Raw genomic sequence first — 18,220 nt, 5'->3', positions numbered from 1 at the left:
CAGCTGAAGACCCTCACTTAGAACTGAAGGGCACCTTCAAAGTGAAGAGACTACAATAGTAACACAGCATGCAGCGAACAAGCTTAAACTAAATCATGAAGTGGAAGGAAAGCTTGCGTTTCACTGATCTACGAGATTTTCAAAACAACCTAGAAACATTATTTCCATGATCGTGTATCAAGGGCCTAATAAATAGAGGGCACGATGTTGAACAACCCGTGCAAGAACCTGGGCATGGCCAAACAGAAATAGTATCAGATAACCAGGCGATGAAGTATAACCCTGTATACCAGCATATTTTTCATCTATCCATAGTATCAAAACATTGGAAACGCAAAGAGATTACACTTGTTTATTTATAATTGCCGCCTCTACTATATTATATTCATGGTTGAAACGGCCATGGGCAGTAGATCCCCTAGCCAGAGAAGCCAGGGCAAAGTCAAATATCCATTCCATAGTGGGCACTTACCAGTGAAGAAGAAGACCCAGTTATCAAAATCGGCCCGCGGAGTCAGGATATTCTAGAAAGGAGAAAGAAAAGTCACGGCACTCGTATGTCATCCACGACAACAAACCAAGAAGGCGTCTGAGCGGAGATCTAATGTTAGGATATGGATGTCAGGAGATGCGAGGAGGTGTTACAAACAGCTTCAGGGCTCGGCAACTCTGTAAAGGGCTAGTGAGCTGGAATGTAACGCGCTAATACAATAGATTATGCAGCCAATTCCAGTAAAGAAAAGGGTCAACATCAATGGCTATTGCTTCGACTCACATGAGAAAGGGCTGGATGAGAGTTGAGGCTCTGCGGCAGACGTAACATTCTGATCAAATATCAACATGCGATCTACACGAGATCTAATTTGCAATCTAAGTAACGCCGAAAAGTATAGATTTCATCACCTGTTTCTTGCTCGCTATCCGGAAAAGGGCCGCAGTTGTCAGGAGACTTGTGGTGAGGGCATTCAGGGTTGTGTTTGATAACACAGATTGTCCAACCAATGACGATTCCATGAAACCGTACGTGACGAGAGACGCAGCATGACATAACGGAGCGTTACATCCGAGAGATGGAAAGAAAGACAAAGTCAGAGACAGAGATGGATGAGATTGTTATGGAAACGGCATAACGTGAGAGAGGAACGGAACCCGAACTGGTGAATTCGACCGAAGACTACGCCGCAAGTCATGTTCGGTAGAGTCGGGAACACGTACGTACGTACATACATACATACATGCATTGCATCTACAGTGCTTATCAAAAAAGGAGGTTACACAAATGAATGAGAGAATCTGGGGGGCCGCGTAGCTTCACCAGACTCTCAATTCCAGGCTCAATGAGGAGACCAGGCTAGGGCAAGTCGCTGTAGAGGCTGATATGGAACTGCTTTATCCGCTCCGCTCACCTCCCTCCCCGCAAAGCATTGATGGAGGGCACAGAACAGAAACATGGGTGGGGGTTTCCAGAGCAAGCTCTGATGGTTGTCAAAAGGGGAAAAAAAAGCATTATTATATTATTATCTGGCGGGCCTGAAAAGGTTGGAAGCGCGTAAGCCGCGGGAAGGACGGGAGACGATCCCATAATGGAGGGGAGGGACAGAAGAGGGAGTCAGCCAAGAAGGGATCAGAGGGAGTAAAAGGCCCGAGTGACGAGAAAAGAATGCCTCCCAAGTTAGACCTGAGACAGGATAGGACAAGCTCGATTGATTTGATATCAACAAACTTGGAACAGCTCGAGTATGGGGATCTTTGGGTGTACATACCGTATGATGACACCCAAGGCGAGGGACCTCCATATCTGGTACAACACCTCTCATCTCAACTGACATCACATACAAGAGATGGGCAGACAGCTTTTGCCATGTGAAAGTTGCACCCTCAACAAGTTTCACAGGCAAGTTTACTACGTATGGAGTGCCTAGGTACTGTATCCGTATGTAGGCATGAATCAAAACCCAGGTTAACTAGTACCTAAGCTTGTGCTCGTGCTCGTGCTGCCGCTAATCTTCGGGCGGCGACACAGGAAATGCGATGCGCTGTCTCCACTGGCCATACCACTACACCCAGCGGCTGTCAAGACCAAGCTCGGTTGGGAATTACCCGATGCGTGGCTCTAGAGGCTCCTCTCGTGGGGGCCTGGAGCCCTGTCAATCGGCCACCTTGCTATCATGAGTGACTTTATTGGGTAATCAGCCACCTAAGGTTGTCTCGAGGTAAGGCAAGATATCCAGGGACTAGGGTCTCGCTAAGGGTTCTCATCCACTTTGCTCTACTGGGCTGCTTCTCAACTCAGGTCACTTACACACCACAGGTCAGGAAACGGAGCCAACGGAGATGGGATGGCGTCTCTGGAAGGGGGACGGGAGGGGGGAGTCGGTGCTTCTTTTGTTTTAACTCTCTCTAACTTAGTCGAATGGATCTTTGCCTTTCATTGAAATAGTCTGGAGTGTCCTTCCAGAAGCTGAGCCCTTCGATATTTGTCTGGCTCATCATCATCTTTCTCCTTACCTTCCTTGCCTTACCTGACCTACCTACTACCTACACTACCTATTATATACACCACAGCCTACTCGTCAACAACACCAACTCATCTATCCATACAGCAAACTCTATATAACTCCTATATACTATCGACGCAAGACCAGACAGACCAGCAACATGCATCCTTCCAAGTTGCTCACAAACCAGCCAAGCAAGGCCATCTACATCGATAGCATCGCCACACTCTCCGACCCTCTCTCCTCCATGTCTTCCACCTTCTCTCTTGTCTCTCTCCTCACCATGGCCTATCACATCCGAACACCGCTGCCCTCGAACCAGGAACGCCTTCTTACTCTCTTGAATACCATGTCGCCAGCCTTACGAACAGAGACAGAATCCGGATACTCTCGCGAAGAGATCCTGAACTCCTTTGTCCACTTTCTCAGCCCCGTCCTCAACGGCATGGCAGGCATGCTTGAGCTTCTCACAAACGTTGACGCCTTCTCACGTCCAGAAGATTTCCGTCAATTCTGGAGTCTTGAGAGGAGCAATCTGATCAGAGACTTTGTGGAGAGTGGGGGACCGTTGCGGGGGATGCAGGGCTACGACGTTCCCTTTCTCGAGGCCTTTGTGAAGGACCCCTCTTGCAGAATTGCTCTTGGTAGCAACAATGGTATTCTTTTGTTAGTCCCAGGGGACGCCGCGGTCGGCGATGATGTTTGGTGGGACGAAGACGAGCAGCGTCTTTCCGTCTCCAGGAAAGGCGCGGAAGACCTCAACACCAATGCTGAAGCCTATCTTGACAATGGCTCAAGGATAACTGTCATGGCTATTTCTTCTGCCACCTAAGGATTGGCGATTTCGCACCTCATGACGACTTGACGATACATTTTGACTCTACTGATGCGTACACTTGGATTTTTTTTTATTTTTTCTTGGGGAGGAGATTTGATATCCACAGCGGGATTTTTACCTTTTTTTGGTTCTTTTGGGATTTGCAGGCAGCTAACTGCGCTTACTGGAGTACCATGGCGGCGTATGAGCGATGATAAACCTACGTTACCTACCCAAGTGAAAAAAGAGGTAGCACGCATAGAGCAGACCCATTGAGTTTATCATTGATATGACAGTTGGAAATTTATCAAGCTTTTATCATAAATGGCATGTGCAAGCGCATCCCACGTGCTTAAGCCACGGTTTCATGCCCACCTCAGTTAGTGTACCAGCCACGCACTTGATAGTCCACTTTTCTTGATGGCTGTCTAGGCTGTCTTGCAGCTTGCAGCTTGCAGATCTTAGTTAGCCTCCACTACCTACTACAGTACGTAGCTCTCCCATCTCAGCTGCGTCATCTTGGCTGCCCTGCATCTTTTTTCAACTGCGTGTACCTTGCCTTATCACAATGGCGTCGGACGAAGAACGAGGAAGTAGGCCCAGCCGAAGGCACTACAAGGACAAAGACAACGAAGCCAGTGAAGATCGTCGATCGAAACATACAGAACGTGACTCCGGAGGCCGAGAACGTCGTCGATCACGCGACCGACGCGAGCGAAGACGGTCCCGGACACCAGAAACTTCACGGCGGAGGTCACGAAGCCGGGACCGTCAACGAGACACAAACCGCGAACACAGACGTCGGAGATCACGAGACGATAAGACTTCAAGGCGAAGACGTGACGATGATGACGGGGAAGGCGGCAGACAGGTTGCAAAGCGAAGCCCTGTGAGGCGCACTGGCCCTTTGCCATCTCAGGCAGATTCTTTCGCCGTTACCACCGGCGAGGCTCCCGAGAAACCCAAAGAAAAGCCCAACTTTGGATCCACGGGCGTCTTGGCGGCGGCATCGAATTCAGTGGCACAGGCGGATGGCACGACAATTACGCTCAAGTATCACGAGCCGTCCGAGGCGCGTAAGCCGTCGCCACGCGATATATGGAAGTTGTTCGTTTTCAAAGGCCAGGATATTGTCGACACGATAGAGCTCAGCACGAGGAGCTGCTGGCTCATTGGGCGAGAAATGTCAGTCGTGGACTTGCCAGCGGAGCATCCTAGTATCAGCAAGCAACACGCCGTGATTCAATTTCGCTATGTTGAGAAAAGGAACGAGTTTGGCGACAAAATTGGCAAGGTCAAGCCGTACCTCATCGATCTGGAAAGTGCCAATGGAACAGTTTTGAATGATAGCAAGATCCCAGATAGCAGATATTTGGAGCTCAGGGATAAGGATATGATCCAATTCGGGCACAGCACGAGAGAGTACGTGATAATGCTTGCTCCAAGAGATTGATCTTTACGAAAATGGAACGACGCTCATTTGAGCATGTGGTGACCAGTCTCACTGGAGGTTCAAGGCCCATGTCCAATATGGAACCATACGGCAAGCACATATGCCACAAATAAGAAACTTGAACCCTATGCACACCAGCATTGACAGCAACTGGGCAAAGAAACATGGTTCAATGTGGCCATTCAAGGGCACACATACGAGGTCTAGAGCCACGCCAACAGGCACTCAGAGGCGGAGGCGATGTTCCCACAAGGAGAGGTCGATTTTTCCAATTTCATGAAAATGAGGCCACGGATCATGGAGGCTCTCGGGTGACTCCTGAGCTTTCAGTCCAGGGCTGAGCGATGACTCAACTGCGCAATGGCCCGGAAACCTCGTTGAGATTGGATGACTGTTGCGGCTGAAAGCAACTTGCTGGGGCCTGGATTCATATTGACTAGGTCAATGAGCATTAGCCCTGAATGCGCCACATAAGAGAGGTTGCTGGCCCAAAAACTGGCACTGAGTCAAGTATCAACCTGCTTCCAGTCTAGATGGGATTTTTCTCAGATCTGTATTCACAAATTGGGGTTGCAAATTCTTGCATCGGCGCAAGGACAATAACAGTCAAGGTTTTCACCTCAGATAGACTTAACAGAAGGCAGGAAAGGTATTGGTCCTATGCTTGTGTCTTGTTCAAGAGCAGTGCTATTTCCATGGTGCTACTATATGTCTTTTGGCGCCTTTCTTTTCTCATATTCCCTCAACGTTAACGGAGTTAACTACCCATGCAAACCAACCCGCCGAAAGATGAATGGCAAGCTGTGACGCTACTGCTATTAGACGTGAGGTGAAGTCTGAGATGCTCTTTATAAGACCATCTGTAAAAATGCATTGTAAGCAAATAGGGCCAGTGTCTTCAATTTCTCTAGGTGCAGGACAAATTAGGTGATTATTGCTAAATTACCCAACTAATAAGCAGACAGTTGCAACAGATTGTTCTACCATGTAGTAAGTAGCAAGTGGGCTCCAAGTTCAAATAACCAAATCGGGTTTTTTATACTAAATTAGTACTACGGTTTGCCCAGTCTGACTTGTTGTCTCCTGTCTAGTCACCCCTATATCTTGTCTCAATAGGTAAACAGCTTTTGATCAGACCTATCTAAGCTGCATAACATAATCCTGTGTAGATCGAATACTGTTGGAACATGGCCTCATGGTCTTCCGCGGAAGTCTAATCTTATGGAGATGCACAGTCTTCTCTTTCACCCCATATAACTGCCAGACAACTCAACTGGCAAAAAGACATACATACAACAGCAGGTATTCGCTGGTCGTCACCGACCCAACTACTAATCCGCCCCTTGTCAGCTTATCTATGGGGGAGCGGACGGGACCCCGAGTTCTCTGGTAGGTATGGTCGTATGTGTTTGAGTGAGGGCATCCCCAGATCTTCAAGGCAGTCAACATCAAAGATTGTGCGACAGGGATAAACGACATGTCCATTCTTTGATGTCACGGCGCGTGAAGGGTTGCCAAGAAGCATAAACTATATAAATTTCAAGATTATCCTACACTACAGCAAAAGGTGGGTAGCTCTGCGGTCTTTACTAGCTGTTATGGCCCGAAGCTTAAGACGGGGATGTTTTGAGTGTCTAGTCATGTAGTGGTCGCAAGAACCATATTACCTTTTGAGGGGGATACGATTTAATTAAAGGCCTACGATTCCAAACGATGGGGCAAAATTTCAACTTTTTTATGTAATATAAAGCCACTTAAAGCTTGAAGCATATCTCAATCTCGCAAAACCCATATTTTCCGTGGTTTGGATTCTTTCAGCAAATATCTATATGATGCTCATTATCCGTACATCCCCTGCCAATTATATAGCAGCCCCCGAAAATGCACCTATGTACAAAAAAAGGTCTTAGCTGAAACCCATTCGGCCAACGCGATAAACAAGCCCTACAGGCACCTTTCACCTGGGCGAGCTCAGCCACTGCCCCTAATACGGACACGGACATGCGCCATTTGACTCAGCTTTCAACAGTATCTATCTACCTGAAGTTTGGTATGAGTCTTGTGATGGGATGGCCCCCAATAGTTGAAGATGGCGCGTCGCACTCGCACTCAGCCCGGCAATAAATAGAATAACAGGGATGCAACTCATAGCCTCGGTGAGAGGAAATGATTGTTCACTCCCGTCACTTATTAGTCTAGGCAGCGCAATTGTCGACAGCCTCGTTCTGATTCGAGCGGCCATTTATACGCCGATCAGCCGCGCATTTCTTGCAAGGTTGCTTGCTTGCTTGCTCGCTCGACTTAGCTCTGTTCAGGGATTCCCCAATGTTTGGAACGACACCACGACTATCGAGCTTCCCCATTTTCGACGACACATCATGGTGAGTCTCACTGCTCGAACCTGTTGAGTCTCATTCACAGCGTGCAGCAGTTGACTAACAGTGGCCGAAATAGGGGTCCGAGAACCGTTCAGTAGCCCGCTACGAGACAACAGCGGTATACACTCATCCAGAGGCCAAAGCTGACATTGTTCTTGTGCATGGGCTCAATGGAACACCCGACAAGACATGGACGGCCAAGAATGGAACTTTCTGGCCTCTGGACCTATTACCAGTGGCACTCAGAGGTGCCCAGGCTAACATCCTGGTCTATGGGTATAATGCAGACGTCTACTCCAAAAAGAACAATCAAACAGCCAGCGACAGCTTCATTCACCAGCATGCGCAGAATCTCATAACAAATCTGACCCTCCATCGCCAAAGCGAAGGCACATCCAAGAACTCCATCATTTGGGTATGCCATAGCTTGGGGGGCATCCTCGTCAAACGAGCTCTCCTTTACTCATCTGATGTTCGCGAACCTCACCTCGAGCATTTCCGGTCCATTTTCGTCTCGACTTTCGGCCTGGTCTTCTTAGGAACACCCCATGTTGGCTCAGATGCAGCTACCTGGGGTCTCATCCTTCAAGCCATGTCCGATGCAGTCATGCCCAAGAGGTTTTTCGACTCTGAGTCGGTGCTTTTGAAGACTCTTAAGAAGGACAACGAAACCTTGGCGAATATCAACAGTCACTTTTTGGATATATATCAGCGCTTTGAGATTCATATGGTTCGCGAGAATCAGAAAACAGATATCAAGGGCCACAAGTATGCCGTCCTTCCCTCCTTGAAAGCTCGCTCACCTGGCTAACTTTCTTTTATAGAATTTTCATTGTTGATGCCAACTCAGCTGGACCTCAGTTGCCTGGTGTCACTTACTACGGGGTAGAGGCATCACACTCCAACATGTGCAAGTTCGAAGGCACCAACTCCCCAGGCTTTCGTAACATTGCTATCACTATTTTGCAGTGGATTCAAAAGGCCCCATCTGCTACCCAGGAACGATGGCTTGCCGAAGAAGACGAGAGACGAGCCCGTGCCATGGCAAGGGCAAACGAGATCATGTCGCCTTACACAAGTCAGACTCAGACACCTGTGCTGAGTCAAGATACATCAGCATTCAGAGGGGAAAAACCAGTCCTGGAAGGATCATCTTTGGCACTACTCAATAGATATGAACCAATATTCGTTCACCCAGAACGCTTTCGACCCAACTCGCTCTTCAGAGGCCGACAGCAAGACTTGCAGGATCTTCATGCCATGCTCATGGACCGACAGCGTAGAGACCAGGGTACTTCTGCTGTTCTCATATGGTCAGTTCCTGGGGGAGGAAAGACGCATCTTGCCAGGGAATATGCTTTCAAACATCGCCATGACTACTCGTGCGGCGTCTTCTGGGTACGCACAAAGACTCCTGAAGATCTCGAAGACGGATTCTTGAGGATTGCAAAACATGCCATGTCTCGAGCAGAAATTGATATACAGGACGAGACAACCCTCCAGAACCCGAGCAAGGTGATCCCTTTGGTTCGAAACTGGCTTGATCGATCAGAGAACTGGCTCCTCATCCTGGATGGAGCTCTGTATGACACCCCGAATCTGAAGAATTGCATACCCGATGCGAGAAACTCAAGCCTGATCCTTACGTCTACTGACACATCCATCGCAGCGGACCATCACTTTGACAATCCCCAGAAACTCGAACTCGGACCCCTGGCTGATAATGATGCTTGCACATTGCTGCTTGAGGATATGGACAAGAAGAAACCCTGGACTCAGGACGATCTCGACCGCGCTCTCGAAGTAGTTCGGTTGGTGGAAGGTCTGCCACTAGCCATACATACCGCAGCTGGTCAAATGAAAGCTACCAAAGAGCCACTGGCAAAATACATTCGATCTTACAAGAAGCGGCCCCGTACCGGCGGGTTGGGCGCTTACAAAGCTGTGCGAGAAAAGCTTAAGGCACGAGGTGAGACGGCGGCGCTTAACCTCATGTATTTACTCGCATTCTGGGGAGGACGGGTGCCGGTCGAGATGCTGTCACTTGGTATGTTATCAGGCCCCCCACCACTCTCAGAACGAAGCTAACTTGCCAGGCCTGAAGGCACTTGATAAGCGCACTCCTGTGCGTACCTACGACTTGATGGGTAAGCGGAGTCTTAACAAGACATTTACCGTTCTCATAGCGTTTGCTCTTATCGAGCGTGACGAGATAGAAGATGTCCCATCGGTGAGCACGCCCGGCGAGACGATCCCTAGTTCAAGACCAATGGAGCCCCTTGATGTGCTCAAGATCCACGGCATCGTGCAAAGCTTCTTTCTCGAGGCCTTGAAGATAGACGGGCAGTACAATTTTTGGCTTGAACGTGCTGCCGCTGTTTTCCTCGAGTCTTTTGACCGGGGAGATAGTCGTGCCAAGAACAATAAGGAGATGGGCATTCCAGATGACTATCGAAGGTATGCCACCCAGTGCCGAAGGATTTTGAAGCATCTTGAAGAGGTCGATAGGCCGAGTCTAGAACTCATGTCGGTTGAGCAAGCCTTGCAAGACCGTTTCGAGGATATGCAAATCAAGATTCGGACTTTGGCACGCTCAATGACCACAGACTCCGAAGGAAGATGGGTTCGGGGACCTTACGTGTCGGTATTTGAGAAAAGCAACAGTGCTTCTCTGTCGAGCTCTTTTACCACTCCGGATGACGACAACATCGAGGAAGAAAAGCAAGCCCCTTGGGACTTGCGCACTAGTTTCCCTTCTCTAGAAGCAGACAACGATGCACCATATCCTTACGATAGTACAATGCCCGTACCGGTGTTCCATGAGGATGACGATACTCTAATGGGGAGCGTGGTTTTTCAGCAACGGCCATCAGAAAGACGTTCAAGTGGCAACAGCCCAAGGGTGTCTGAACGCGACCTGAATGATAGTTGGACTCTGGTTAGGGAACCAAGTGTCCCTCGATCAGGGCCACTCTTTGAGCCTGTCGAGCGCGTTATAAGGCCGACAGTCAGAGGCCAGAGCGTGGGGGCTATTCCTGGACCAGGCTCTCACCCTCGCGAGATAACTCGTGAGCGTGCTGAAGAAAACCCGTTCATGGGTTCAGGAGATGGCACCATCCCAACTATGGAGATTGCCAACGCAGACTGGCTCACCCATGATCACATAACAGACCTTCCACGCGCAAGTCATTCGGATACATCTCTTGATGCAGATATCGACCAGTGGGCACCGGGCCTGCCTGTCACTAGCCACTCGGTGAGCAGCCTCAGACCTATATCACATCATCAGCAACCAGCATCTTACCATCGTCGTACTCTGTCTACTGGAGAGGTCTTCTCATCTTCGTTGCCAAATAGCCTTGCAAGCAGCACCCTTCGACCACCCTCGTCGGGACCTGAAAGTCACTCTTCTCAGCCCATGTCACGAAACTCTTCATCCAGATCAGATCAGCCTGTCTCGAACAACCCTCCTGTTCCCAGGTGGGCACGCCGCGTACCATCGGTCACAGCCACAGAGCCCTCGCCACGACGTATCACAAATAGTCCTGACAATGTCTCTGTGGGGTATCAATCATGGCAAACGAGGCAATCAGGGCCGTGGAATCCTGAAGGGGCTTCTAGGAGGGAAATCACCTCGAGCCCTAGACCGGAGGCGGAGGCTGATAGCGCGGACATGGTGAGATCAGGTTCCGGGGGGATTCAGTTCCACGGTCGCATTATTGAATTTGGAAGATTACAGCCGGCAACTGCGCAACCAGTCTATCCACTAGAAATCAGCGAGTCGACTCATGCTCTGGAAAGCCAGGCTACCGCCACTCGAAGAAGACGGAACACAAATAGCCAAACTCCTGGTTATCCCCGACCAGATACATCACGGTAAGAGCTCGGAAGAATTTAATGGACCTAAGGTCCCGGCTGCAAGCAAGCATGTATTATATGATGTACAAAGGATAAAAATTAGATTTGAAAGACCGCGTTACGGCCATGTGTTCTCAAACTAAAACAATACCATCATGACTGGCGTTAGGGTATATTCATACAAGTATACTGGGTGTGGCACTTCTCAATGCTTTGCCTCTTCTTTATGTCCCTTATCTGCTTATGTTGCCCCCTCCCAAGCTCATAGAGTTGCTGTTCTAGGCACACCGTTCTCAGAGACAAGCATTGGGGGTAACTCTACAGGACTCCGGCCATTTCTGTAACTCCACAAACGACTCACATCCTTCACACGGATTCTGTGGTCGTCACTAGCCTCCTTGATTTTGTTTGAGATCCCATGAACCTCAATCGGAGTTGAAGCATCGCCAGACCCAAATCCCTGCGTCCCAGCCCATGATATTTCGAAGGCTTCTCTCGCGTTGGCAGAGGCACTGCCTTCTTCACCGACCTTGATGGCCTCATTCATGAACTCATTGTCTTCATCAGCTCCCACATACTCTCCAGTCTCAGCATCCTTCTTCAAAGGGAACATGGCGTTTAGGTAATGCTGATTCATCTGGTGGCCACCGTGGCGGCCATCTGCCCGAGAGAACAATCGCCCCTGAAACCGTGGGAGTTCTCGCGATTCCATCCTGTTCGTTGCAAAATGCAGTATGCCCCATATGGCAACAAAATCTGTACTATTGGCATAGTGCTCCACATGCAAGATACACCTGTCTTTGGCAGCGGAAATAGATCGAGTCGACACGCCAGAAGATTCTTTCCTGACCGGATTGCGAGTCTTTAGGGCCAGGTCATCCTTAGCTTCGAGTGGGCTGCTAGAAGGAGAGTCGAAAGAGGACTCGGTAAGAACGGTGCTCATCGCAGATAGGGGCTTGAGGCGAGCCAGCATCTGCGAAGACCGATGACGATGAGGATTGTTGAAGTGATTGGCTGCGTTTCCAAAGGTATAAACCTCGAGTTTAGACATTAGATCTTGTGGCAGCTCCTGGAGCAACCAATCGAGAACCAGACCTCCCTCGATTCCTCCTTGGGAGTGTAGCACGAAGACGACTTTGGATTTGCTTTCATCATATAGGATGTCTTTGAGAAGTCTGAAGCAAATTCTGACATCCCCAGTTGCGTAGCCAAAATTGCGCTGTATCAGGCATTCAACAACATCAAATATTATTCCGCGAGTCTGGTTGTGAATACCAAGGATAGGCCGGCCAAAGGTCAGTGCAAGCCGGTTCAAATTTGACTGCATCCAATGTTCTCTATGATCTCGTCAGTGGATGATACCATGTTTCAGTTTGAGATTATCATACCCAACAGCGACGCCGTTCAAGAAAACCCATTGTTCATGGGCGTGCTCAGGCCGAGCCTCGGCGTACTTTTCATCCGAGGTATAAGTTTCCTTACTACCATTGAGAAGCTTGCAGATGAGCCAGTTGGTAAACATGAACCCAGCAATACCTGTTGCCGCCATCCAGACTGGAAACACAACAGAGAATGGCAGGGCTATGATGAACCCTAGCTGCAGGAAGAAGAGAACCAAGTGGACGACAACGCAGAATACGTTCTGAGGGGATGGATAGAGCTCATCGAAAACCTTGCATTTGAAGGGATAGACGGGCCAGATGACCCATGGCAGTGCCCATACATAGACGAAGAAATAGTATACGTCTTTGGCGAGAAGCTTGAAGGGAAAGTCGGTATGAGAGTAGTCGATGACGGACTCTTCGCCAATCTGAGAGCGATAGTACTGAGTAGCACCCATAGTCGTGGTGCTATGGGTGTATGTGAGGAATTAACGTTGGTAAGTATTCATTGAGCATTGAAATAGGCGGTAGGTAGTTGTTGGAAGTGGTATGGAGGTAAACGTTGGGAGACTCGAGGTTTTGGCCTGTCCTTTGTTCAGCTTAGGTACCTTCTATCGGTAAGGTAAGGTATTTCAGTAGGTGCCTTGGTAGGTACCTACTAGGTAGGCACTTAGATAGGTATGAGCCCGAATATGGAAGCAAGACAACTGACGTTATGAGAAACTGTCGTGTGACAAAAAGTCAAGAGCGAAGAGCCGGTGCTTCACATGCAACAAGACTGCTGACGTTCTAAGAAGCAAAAGAACTCTAGCCAAGGTACCTTGCCTTGCTATACAGTACCTTACTATGTATATGTATATCTACACAAGCATATAGGTGGGTTGGCAACTAAAATGCTCAGCCTTGTTCCATGTCGACACCCTCACTCATCCCCTGATTTTGGCCCAGGCAACGACGAGTCAGAGGCCGAAAGACCATGTCAGCTGCCCCCCGTTGACGATGAAGAATTGGATGCGACGTCATCATACCAACTTGGCGCTGTGATCGCTGAGGCTTAGTGGGCTCGGCAGCCAGGGCATCCATTGGCATCAAAGCATTGATGGTTGTGGCTAACTGGAGCTAAGACGGATGAGAAGACGGAAAGGCTTGGGCAGGGAGCGTTGCCATGTCAAGCCGTGAATATGGACTCGACTAAGGTAATTGTAAAAAAAAAAAAAAAAAAAAAAAAAAAAAAAAAAAAAAAAGAGACGTCTATCATTGTACAAGACGAGGCCGTTGAAGATGTGGCGGTCAATGGGATTGTTTCAGTGCCAGCTTCCACTAATACGATCCCACTATCGTGGGTCCATACCTAGACAGCTGGGAACCTAGGCCTGAGTTTATAGGGGTAGCCAGCTACACGGTATCTTGATTTCTGGTATTGAAGCCAAATCGCCAGATAGTAAGTCTTTAACTTGTACTGAAGGGATGTTTATCAAGACGAGGTAGTGGGTTTATTTGCGGTGCAGTTAATTCACTACATCAACTAAAGACACAATACTGCCTTGGTTAAGTAGGAGTAACAATGGATGCCTTGTTGGGCCAAAGACCATTGCTAGAGATTTTAGAAATACGATGTCTCAGCCTCATCCACAATATGCACCTTGATGCACCCATTCTTAGGGTCTGCCGATAAAGTCAAACCCTCCAGAGCCTGTTCCAGAGGGAAAACATGCGATACCAACTTCTTCGCATCTATCAAGCCCCCCTCAATACACGCAATACCTGCTGGCCAGGTGTCCTTGTATCTGTTGATGAATCGAAGTTGAATCTGTGAACTATCATCAGTGTCCCACCTCAGCACCAAAAGTCTTGATCACACACCTCAGCAAGAGACAAATGCATAAAAGGCAGGTTGTTCATGATTGACCTGCCAACACCGACAACCATGAGAACACCTCCACGACGTGCCATGTACGCAGCGGAGCATACACTGCTCTCCATACCGGTACACTCAAACACAACCCTAGGCTGAACATACTCTGTCTCACCGAATAGTTTCCTCACAGCCCTGCCATTCTGCTCGCTGCTCTTGCTAATGTCAACTTGATACGTAATAGCTGTTGGGACAAACTCCTTGGCAAAAGCCAGTCGTTTGGGTTCAACATCCGTGATGACTAGGGGATGGGCACCAGAAGCTCGCGCAGCGGCGAGAGCAAGAAGACCAATAGGACCGGCACCACAGATCACAACAGGCGTCCCGAGTGTGATCGGGGCTGAGTTTATGCCATGGAGGACGACGCCCAGGGGCTCGAGAAGGGCGCCCTCGGCGAAAGAGACGCTATCTGGAAGTCTGAAAGCCATTAGTTCCTCAATGCTTCCATGTCTTATAACTCCACTTTGTCATACTTATGAAGCCATTTGGCGGGATGAACCTTGTATCTCTGCAGAGTTCCTGCATAAGGGAAGACCCCGGAGAACTGTACATCTTCACAGAGATTATATCGGCCGTCTTTACACAGAAAGCAAAGGCCGCAAGGAACGCCAGGCTCAACAGCCACTCGGTCGCCTAGATGCTCGTATAAGTCATAATACTTCATTCTCCTCATTTTTTCGCTTACCAGGTTTGAGATCTGCAACATCCTCACCGACACGAATCACAACACCAGCGGCCTCATGTCCAATGATACAGTCACCCTCAAATACAAGGGAACCTATACATCCTGTTTTCCAGAAATGAACATCAGAACTGTCCACATAATCAGCGACCAATGTCTTTTGAGACGGGAAATTTCTCATCTCACCCACAAATACCAGTGACCTTGATGTGAAGAAGAACCTCGCCAGACTTAGGCACATACACGGGCGCATCGACTCTTTTCAAGTTATGATCTGCCGTGACCTGCAAGGATGGGTTCGGTAGGGGAGCCTTGAGAGTTTGTGTATTACTGGGATAACCGTTGAGCTTCACCTTGAGCTCATCAGCTATCGGTGTTGTATCATGGGTGAGGGGTTGTGAAGCTGCCAGCGAGCACATGGTGATGGGACGAAGTCAGAAGAAGGTTTAAGGAGAAGAAAGGTTCAGCGAGGACTGTCATAAAGAAAGAGTGACAAAGGTAACAAGAGAGAAAAGAAAAGCCATCTTTATCTCATTCCACCCCGTTTTACTCGCATACAACCTTGTCCGTGTTGCAGATGGTACTCTACCTATTCTACAGTACAAGGTAAGGAAGGTATATTACAGGCCTCGAGGTTATCATCTCCCCACTTCTCCGCGGAGAGACTAGTTAGTAGCGGCTTAAAGTTGCCTATTCTGGACGGACATCAACAACCATTCAAACCTTCATTCGTCATGGTACAAATAGATTTCTATAAGCCTATAAGGCTCCATTTATGCATTTTCCGAAGCATCCCCAGGAGAGCCAAACCATAGGCTTCGTGACTGGATAACATATACCACCTGGGCACCTAGCTATTGAAATTATGTACTCGTTCTCTAATGATATGTAGAGTTGACGGCTAAAATCATGACCACAAGATACATCGTTTCTCAACCCTAAAAGCCTATATATATAAAAAACGAAGCCTACTCAAACACCCGGAGTTCTCAATCTGGTTGCCACTCATGCATCAGTTGCGCTGACAATGAGAGCACATTCCATCCTGTCAACGACCCAATGCGATCAAGTCCTCGCAGAATAGCATGCTGCTGGGGTTCATAGGTCATCCGCTTAGCAGCAAAATAAAACGAGGCCAACAAGCTAAAGTCCCAGCTGGCCCGCGTGTCATTGTTGAGGCTGATACCGCATATTCGCTGAGCATGCCATAGCGGTGACAGATAGATATTTCGACCATGCTCCTTCGGGAGGGTACGTGGCCGATTCTGTAGAAGCAACAGCATCGATGTATGATACAGCTGATTTGCCAGGATCGCTGACGCATTGGTAAAGAGCACCAGAGGAAAGAGTTGGTCGCCGTCTTCAGCCTCGAGCATGGGTTTGAAGTCCGTGGGACGGGTTGAGTACCACTTTTGAAGAGCCTCAGAGAATGCTTTCCATCTGTGAGCGGCCGGAAGGCGGATCATGTCAGGATCAGTCTGAATATCACCCCCGAAGCAATAGTTCAGGGCCTCAGCACACAGAAGAACGGGCTCTCGCCCGCATCTGTGTGGTTCTCTACTCAGCATGCCTATAGGTGAGGAAACTTCGCGAGAGACGATGGAGGGTATAGGGACTGAAGAGCCGCTCATAAGACCGACAGAAACACCTGAACCCGTTAGAAGTTGCCTTGAAATTTATGAGATATAAACCAACCCAGGCGTAGGATCATCCAAGAGATAGCCAGTGCGACAGTAGGGTGATGTAACTGGAAGGCGGTCGAGTTGATTGTCTCATAGCCTGTACTCCTCGACGGGCTTAACCAAGAGGTCGGTTGTGTGGCGAACTGTCGGCGGAGGGCGGTGAAGGTGAAGATCAGAGCGCAGCAAAGGATTTCAATGCGGGAAGTGCTCGTATCAAGTAATAAGGGCTGCTCATTTAGATCGAGCTGGGCACGATCTCCAAGAGTTTCCAAAGAAAGGGAGAGGACAGAATCAAGGACAGAAACAGAGTTCATAGCAATACGTGGGACAAACAAACCAAATGTCTGGTCTGGATCGCTGATATCAAGCTGTGAGATATGTTAGATCGTTCCCAGAGACAAGAGGGGGCAACTTTACCCAAGGCGCAATGTTATATCTGTAGTGTCGTAGCAGCTCAACAGCACGATCCTGTGGCATATGAAGACAATTGGGAAAGACATCTCCACGAGGCTTATCTCTCACTTCTAATTGCACATTCTGTGGAAGCTGTCCGAGTAGTCCCCCATTGGTACCGGTTTGAGCTACTGCAGGTGCTGAAGGGGATACATAGTGATCGTTACCGAGAGCAAGGAGTCCGTCGAGGGCAGTTTCATACGCTGCATTCGAGGGTGAAATGACTAGGTTGAAGTCTACAGAGTCTTGTAGACTATGAGAAGGAGCTTGAGGAGATGTGACATGAGTATCGATGCTGGGACTGATTATCGCTGGTGACGGAGGCTGAACAGGCAGTTCGGGTGGGGTTGTTTGTTGAATCTTGTGCGCAGCAACAATTGTATCTATCTCTGTAGATGAACTCTCTGTCTTTTCAGCCTCGCTCAGGGAAAATTCGTTACGATGTGCATGGGTACCAGGTTTCGTTGCTGCTTCTGGCACAACAAACTAGTGCTTATGTTAGCAGGCATAGCTCAATCAACGTCCTTGATCAACATACCCTCAGCTTAGCATAGGATTGTTTTGTGTTATGAGGACCCGAAGACGTCTTCGCATTCTTTTGAAGAAACGACAGTTTGGTGCCATATTGACACTCGAACCCTCCATCAACACATCGTTGGCACGAAGGCTTCCCTTCATCGCCTAAGGTAGAATTAGTGAGTGTCCGATATGACATTTACCCAGATCGTTGACTTACACTTCCGTCTTCGTACCCTGCACTTGAGACACCCTGTCCTCGTTCTCTTCAGGCGGGCCTTTGACTCGTTCTCAGCGTCTCCCATGGTAAATAAAGTGTTTATATGAAAAGGACTGCAACTCCAAAGTGGGAAAGTTGAAGCATTTACGTGGGGTGGGCCAAGGGGAGATGGGGTATGACATGGGGTTTTCGGAACCGGTCTTGACTCGTTAGCTTCACAAATATTGCCAAATGAGGAATAACTAAGCGTCGGGAAGCGGCAGGGATCTTGCAACTGTTTATGACTTGGGATAGTACTGAACCAGTTTTGATATTACCATGACAGGTATTTCGAGATGCGAGTCAAGCGGATACTAGAGGTCAAAA

The 18,220-nt window shown here is 48.7% G+C and overlaps 6 protein-coding genes and 1 non-coding gene across 9 annotated transcripts; 3 read left to right on the top strand and 4 right to left on the bottom strand.

Annotated features, from left to right (window-relative positions):
• Window positions 1-2,658: 2,658 nt before the first annotated feature.
• On the top strand, window positions 2,659-3,330 carry FVEG_08201 (hypothetical protein; the record flags this gene model as incomplete). The annotated part of the gene is made up of 1 exon (XM_018897049.1): window positions 2,659-3,330. The coding sequence occupies one exon, from the start codon at window positions 2,659-2,661 to the stop codon at window positions 3,328-3,330; it is 672 nt and encodes a 223-aa protein (XP_018754609.1).
• Window positions 3,331-3,883: 553 nt separating this feature from the next.
• FVEG_08200 (hypothetical protein) lies at window positions 3,884-4,768 on the top strand (the record flags this gene model as incomplete). Its single annotated transcript, XM_018897048.1, has 1 exon — window positions 3,884-4,768. One exon carries the CDS (start codon window positions 3,884-3,886, stop codon window positions 4,766-4,768), a length of 885 nt encoding a protein of 294 aa, XP_018754608.1.
• Window positions 4,769-6,055: 1,287 nt separating this feature from the next.
• FVEG_16267 lies at window positions 6,056-6,171 on the bottom strand. The gene has a single exon (XR_001989300.1). It is a non-coding gene; the product is annotated as a 5S ribosomal RNA (ribosomal RNA).
• A 637-nt stretch (window positions 6,172-6,808) lies between these two features.
• Window positions 6,809-11,295, top strand: FVEG_08199 (hypothetical protein). The gene is made up of 4 exons (XM_018897047.1): window positions 6,809-7,149; window positions 7,223-7,914; window positions 7,971-9,193; window positions 9,243-11,295. The coding sequence occupies exons 1-4, from the start codon at window positions 6,907-6,909 to the stop codon at window positions 11,024-11,026; spliced, it is 3,942 nt and encodes a 1,313-aa protein (XP_018754607.1). The 5' UTR covers window positions 6,809-6,906; the 3' UTR covers window positions 11,027-11,295.
• Window positions 11,057-13,339, bottom strand: FVEG_08198 (hypothetical protein). Of its 3 annotated transcripts, none has more exons than XM_018897046.1 (3): window positions 13,099-13,339; window positions 12,393-12,970; window positions 11,057-12,341 (listed from the first exon to the last, which is right to left on the bottom strand). In XM_018897046.1, exons 2-3 carry the CDS (start codon window positions 12,842-12,844, stop codon window positions 11,267-11,269), a joined length of 1,527 nt encoding a protein of 508 aa, XP_018754606.1. In that variant the 5' UTR covers window positions 12,845-12,970; window positions 13,099-13,339; the 3' UTR covers window positions 11,057-11,266. The 3 variants fall into 3 exon arrangements, with proteins under 3 accessions (XP_018754606.1, XP_018754605.1, XP_018754604.1); XM_018897045.1 differs by having other exon boundaries at window positions 13,046-13,299; XM_018897044.1 differs by having other exon boundaries at window positions 12,393-13,339.
• Window positions 13,340-13,866: 527 nt separating this feature from the next.
• FVEG_08197 (alcohol dehydrogenase) lies at window positions 13,867-15,402 on the bottom strand (the record flags this gene model as incomplete). Its single annotated transcript, XM_018897043.1, has 5 exons — window positions 13,867-14,196; window positions 14,250-14,718; window positions 14,775-14,934; window positions 14,987-15,114; window positions 15,170-15,402. The coding sequence occupies 5 exons, from the start codon at window positions 15,400-15,402 to the stop codon at window positions 13,990-13,992; spliced, it is 1,197 nt and encodes a 398-aa protein (XP_018754603.1). The 3' UTR covers window positions 13,867-13,989.
• A 309-nt stretch (window positions 15,403-15,711) lies between these two features.
• FVEG_16266 (hypothetical protein) lies at window positions 15,712-17,939 on the bottom strand (the record flags this gene model as incomplete). Its single annotated transcript, XM_018905508.1, has 5 exons — window positions 15,712-16,631; window positions 16,679-17,033; window positions 17,083-17,604; window positions 17,657-17,799; window positions 17,855-17,939. The coding sequence occupies 5 exons, from the start codon at window positions 17,937-17,939 to the stop codon at window positions 15,973-15,975; spliced, it is 1,764 nt and encodes a 587-aa protein (XP_018754602.1). The 3' UTR covers window positions 15,712-15,972.
• Window positions 17,940-18,220: the final 281 nt, after the last annotated feature.

This window comes from Fusarium verticillioides, chromosome 3, assembly GCF_000149555.1.
Source record: "Fusarium verticillioides 7600 chromosome 3, whole genome shotgun sequence".
Taxonomy (NCBI): Eukaryota; Fungi; Ascomycota; class Sordariomycetes; order Hypocreales; family Nectriaceae; genus Fusarium; species Fusarium verticillioides.
Note: the sequence above shows the minus strand (reverse complement) of the source record. Positions and strands in the feature narration are given on the sequence as shown.

Bases quoted from the DNA above. Each gene is read 5' to 3' on its own strand.
- FVEG_08199 (XM_018897047.1), top strand. From the start codon at position 6,907: ATGCAACTCATAGCCTCGGTGAGAGGAAATGATTGTTCACTCCCGTCA. The intron at 7,915-7,970 runs GTATGCCGTCCT...TTTCTTTTATAG, and splicing joins ACAGATATCAAGGGCCACAA to AATTTTCATTGTTGATGCCA. The intron at 9,194-9,242 runs GTATGTTATCAG...CTAACTTGCCAG, and splicing joins GGTCGAGATGCTGTCACTTG to GCCTGAAGGCACTTGATAAG.
- FVEG_08198 (XM_018897044.1), bottom strand. From the start codon at position 12,844: ATGGGTGCTACTCAGTACTATCGCTCTCAGATTGGCGAAGAGTCCGTC. The intron at 12,342-12,392 runs GTATGATAATCT...ACGAGATCATAG, and splicing joins TTGAACGGCGTCGCTGTTGG to AGAACATTGGATGCAGTCAA.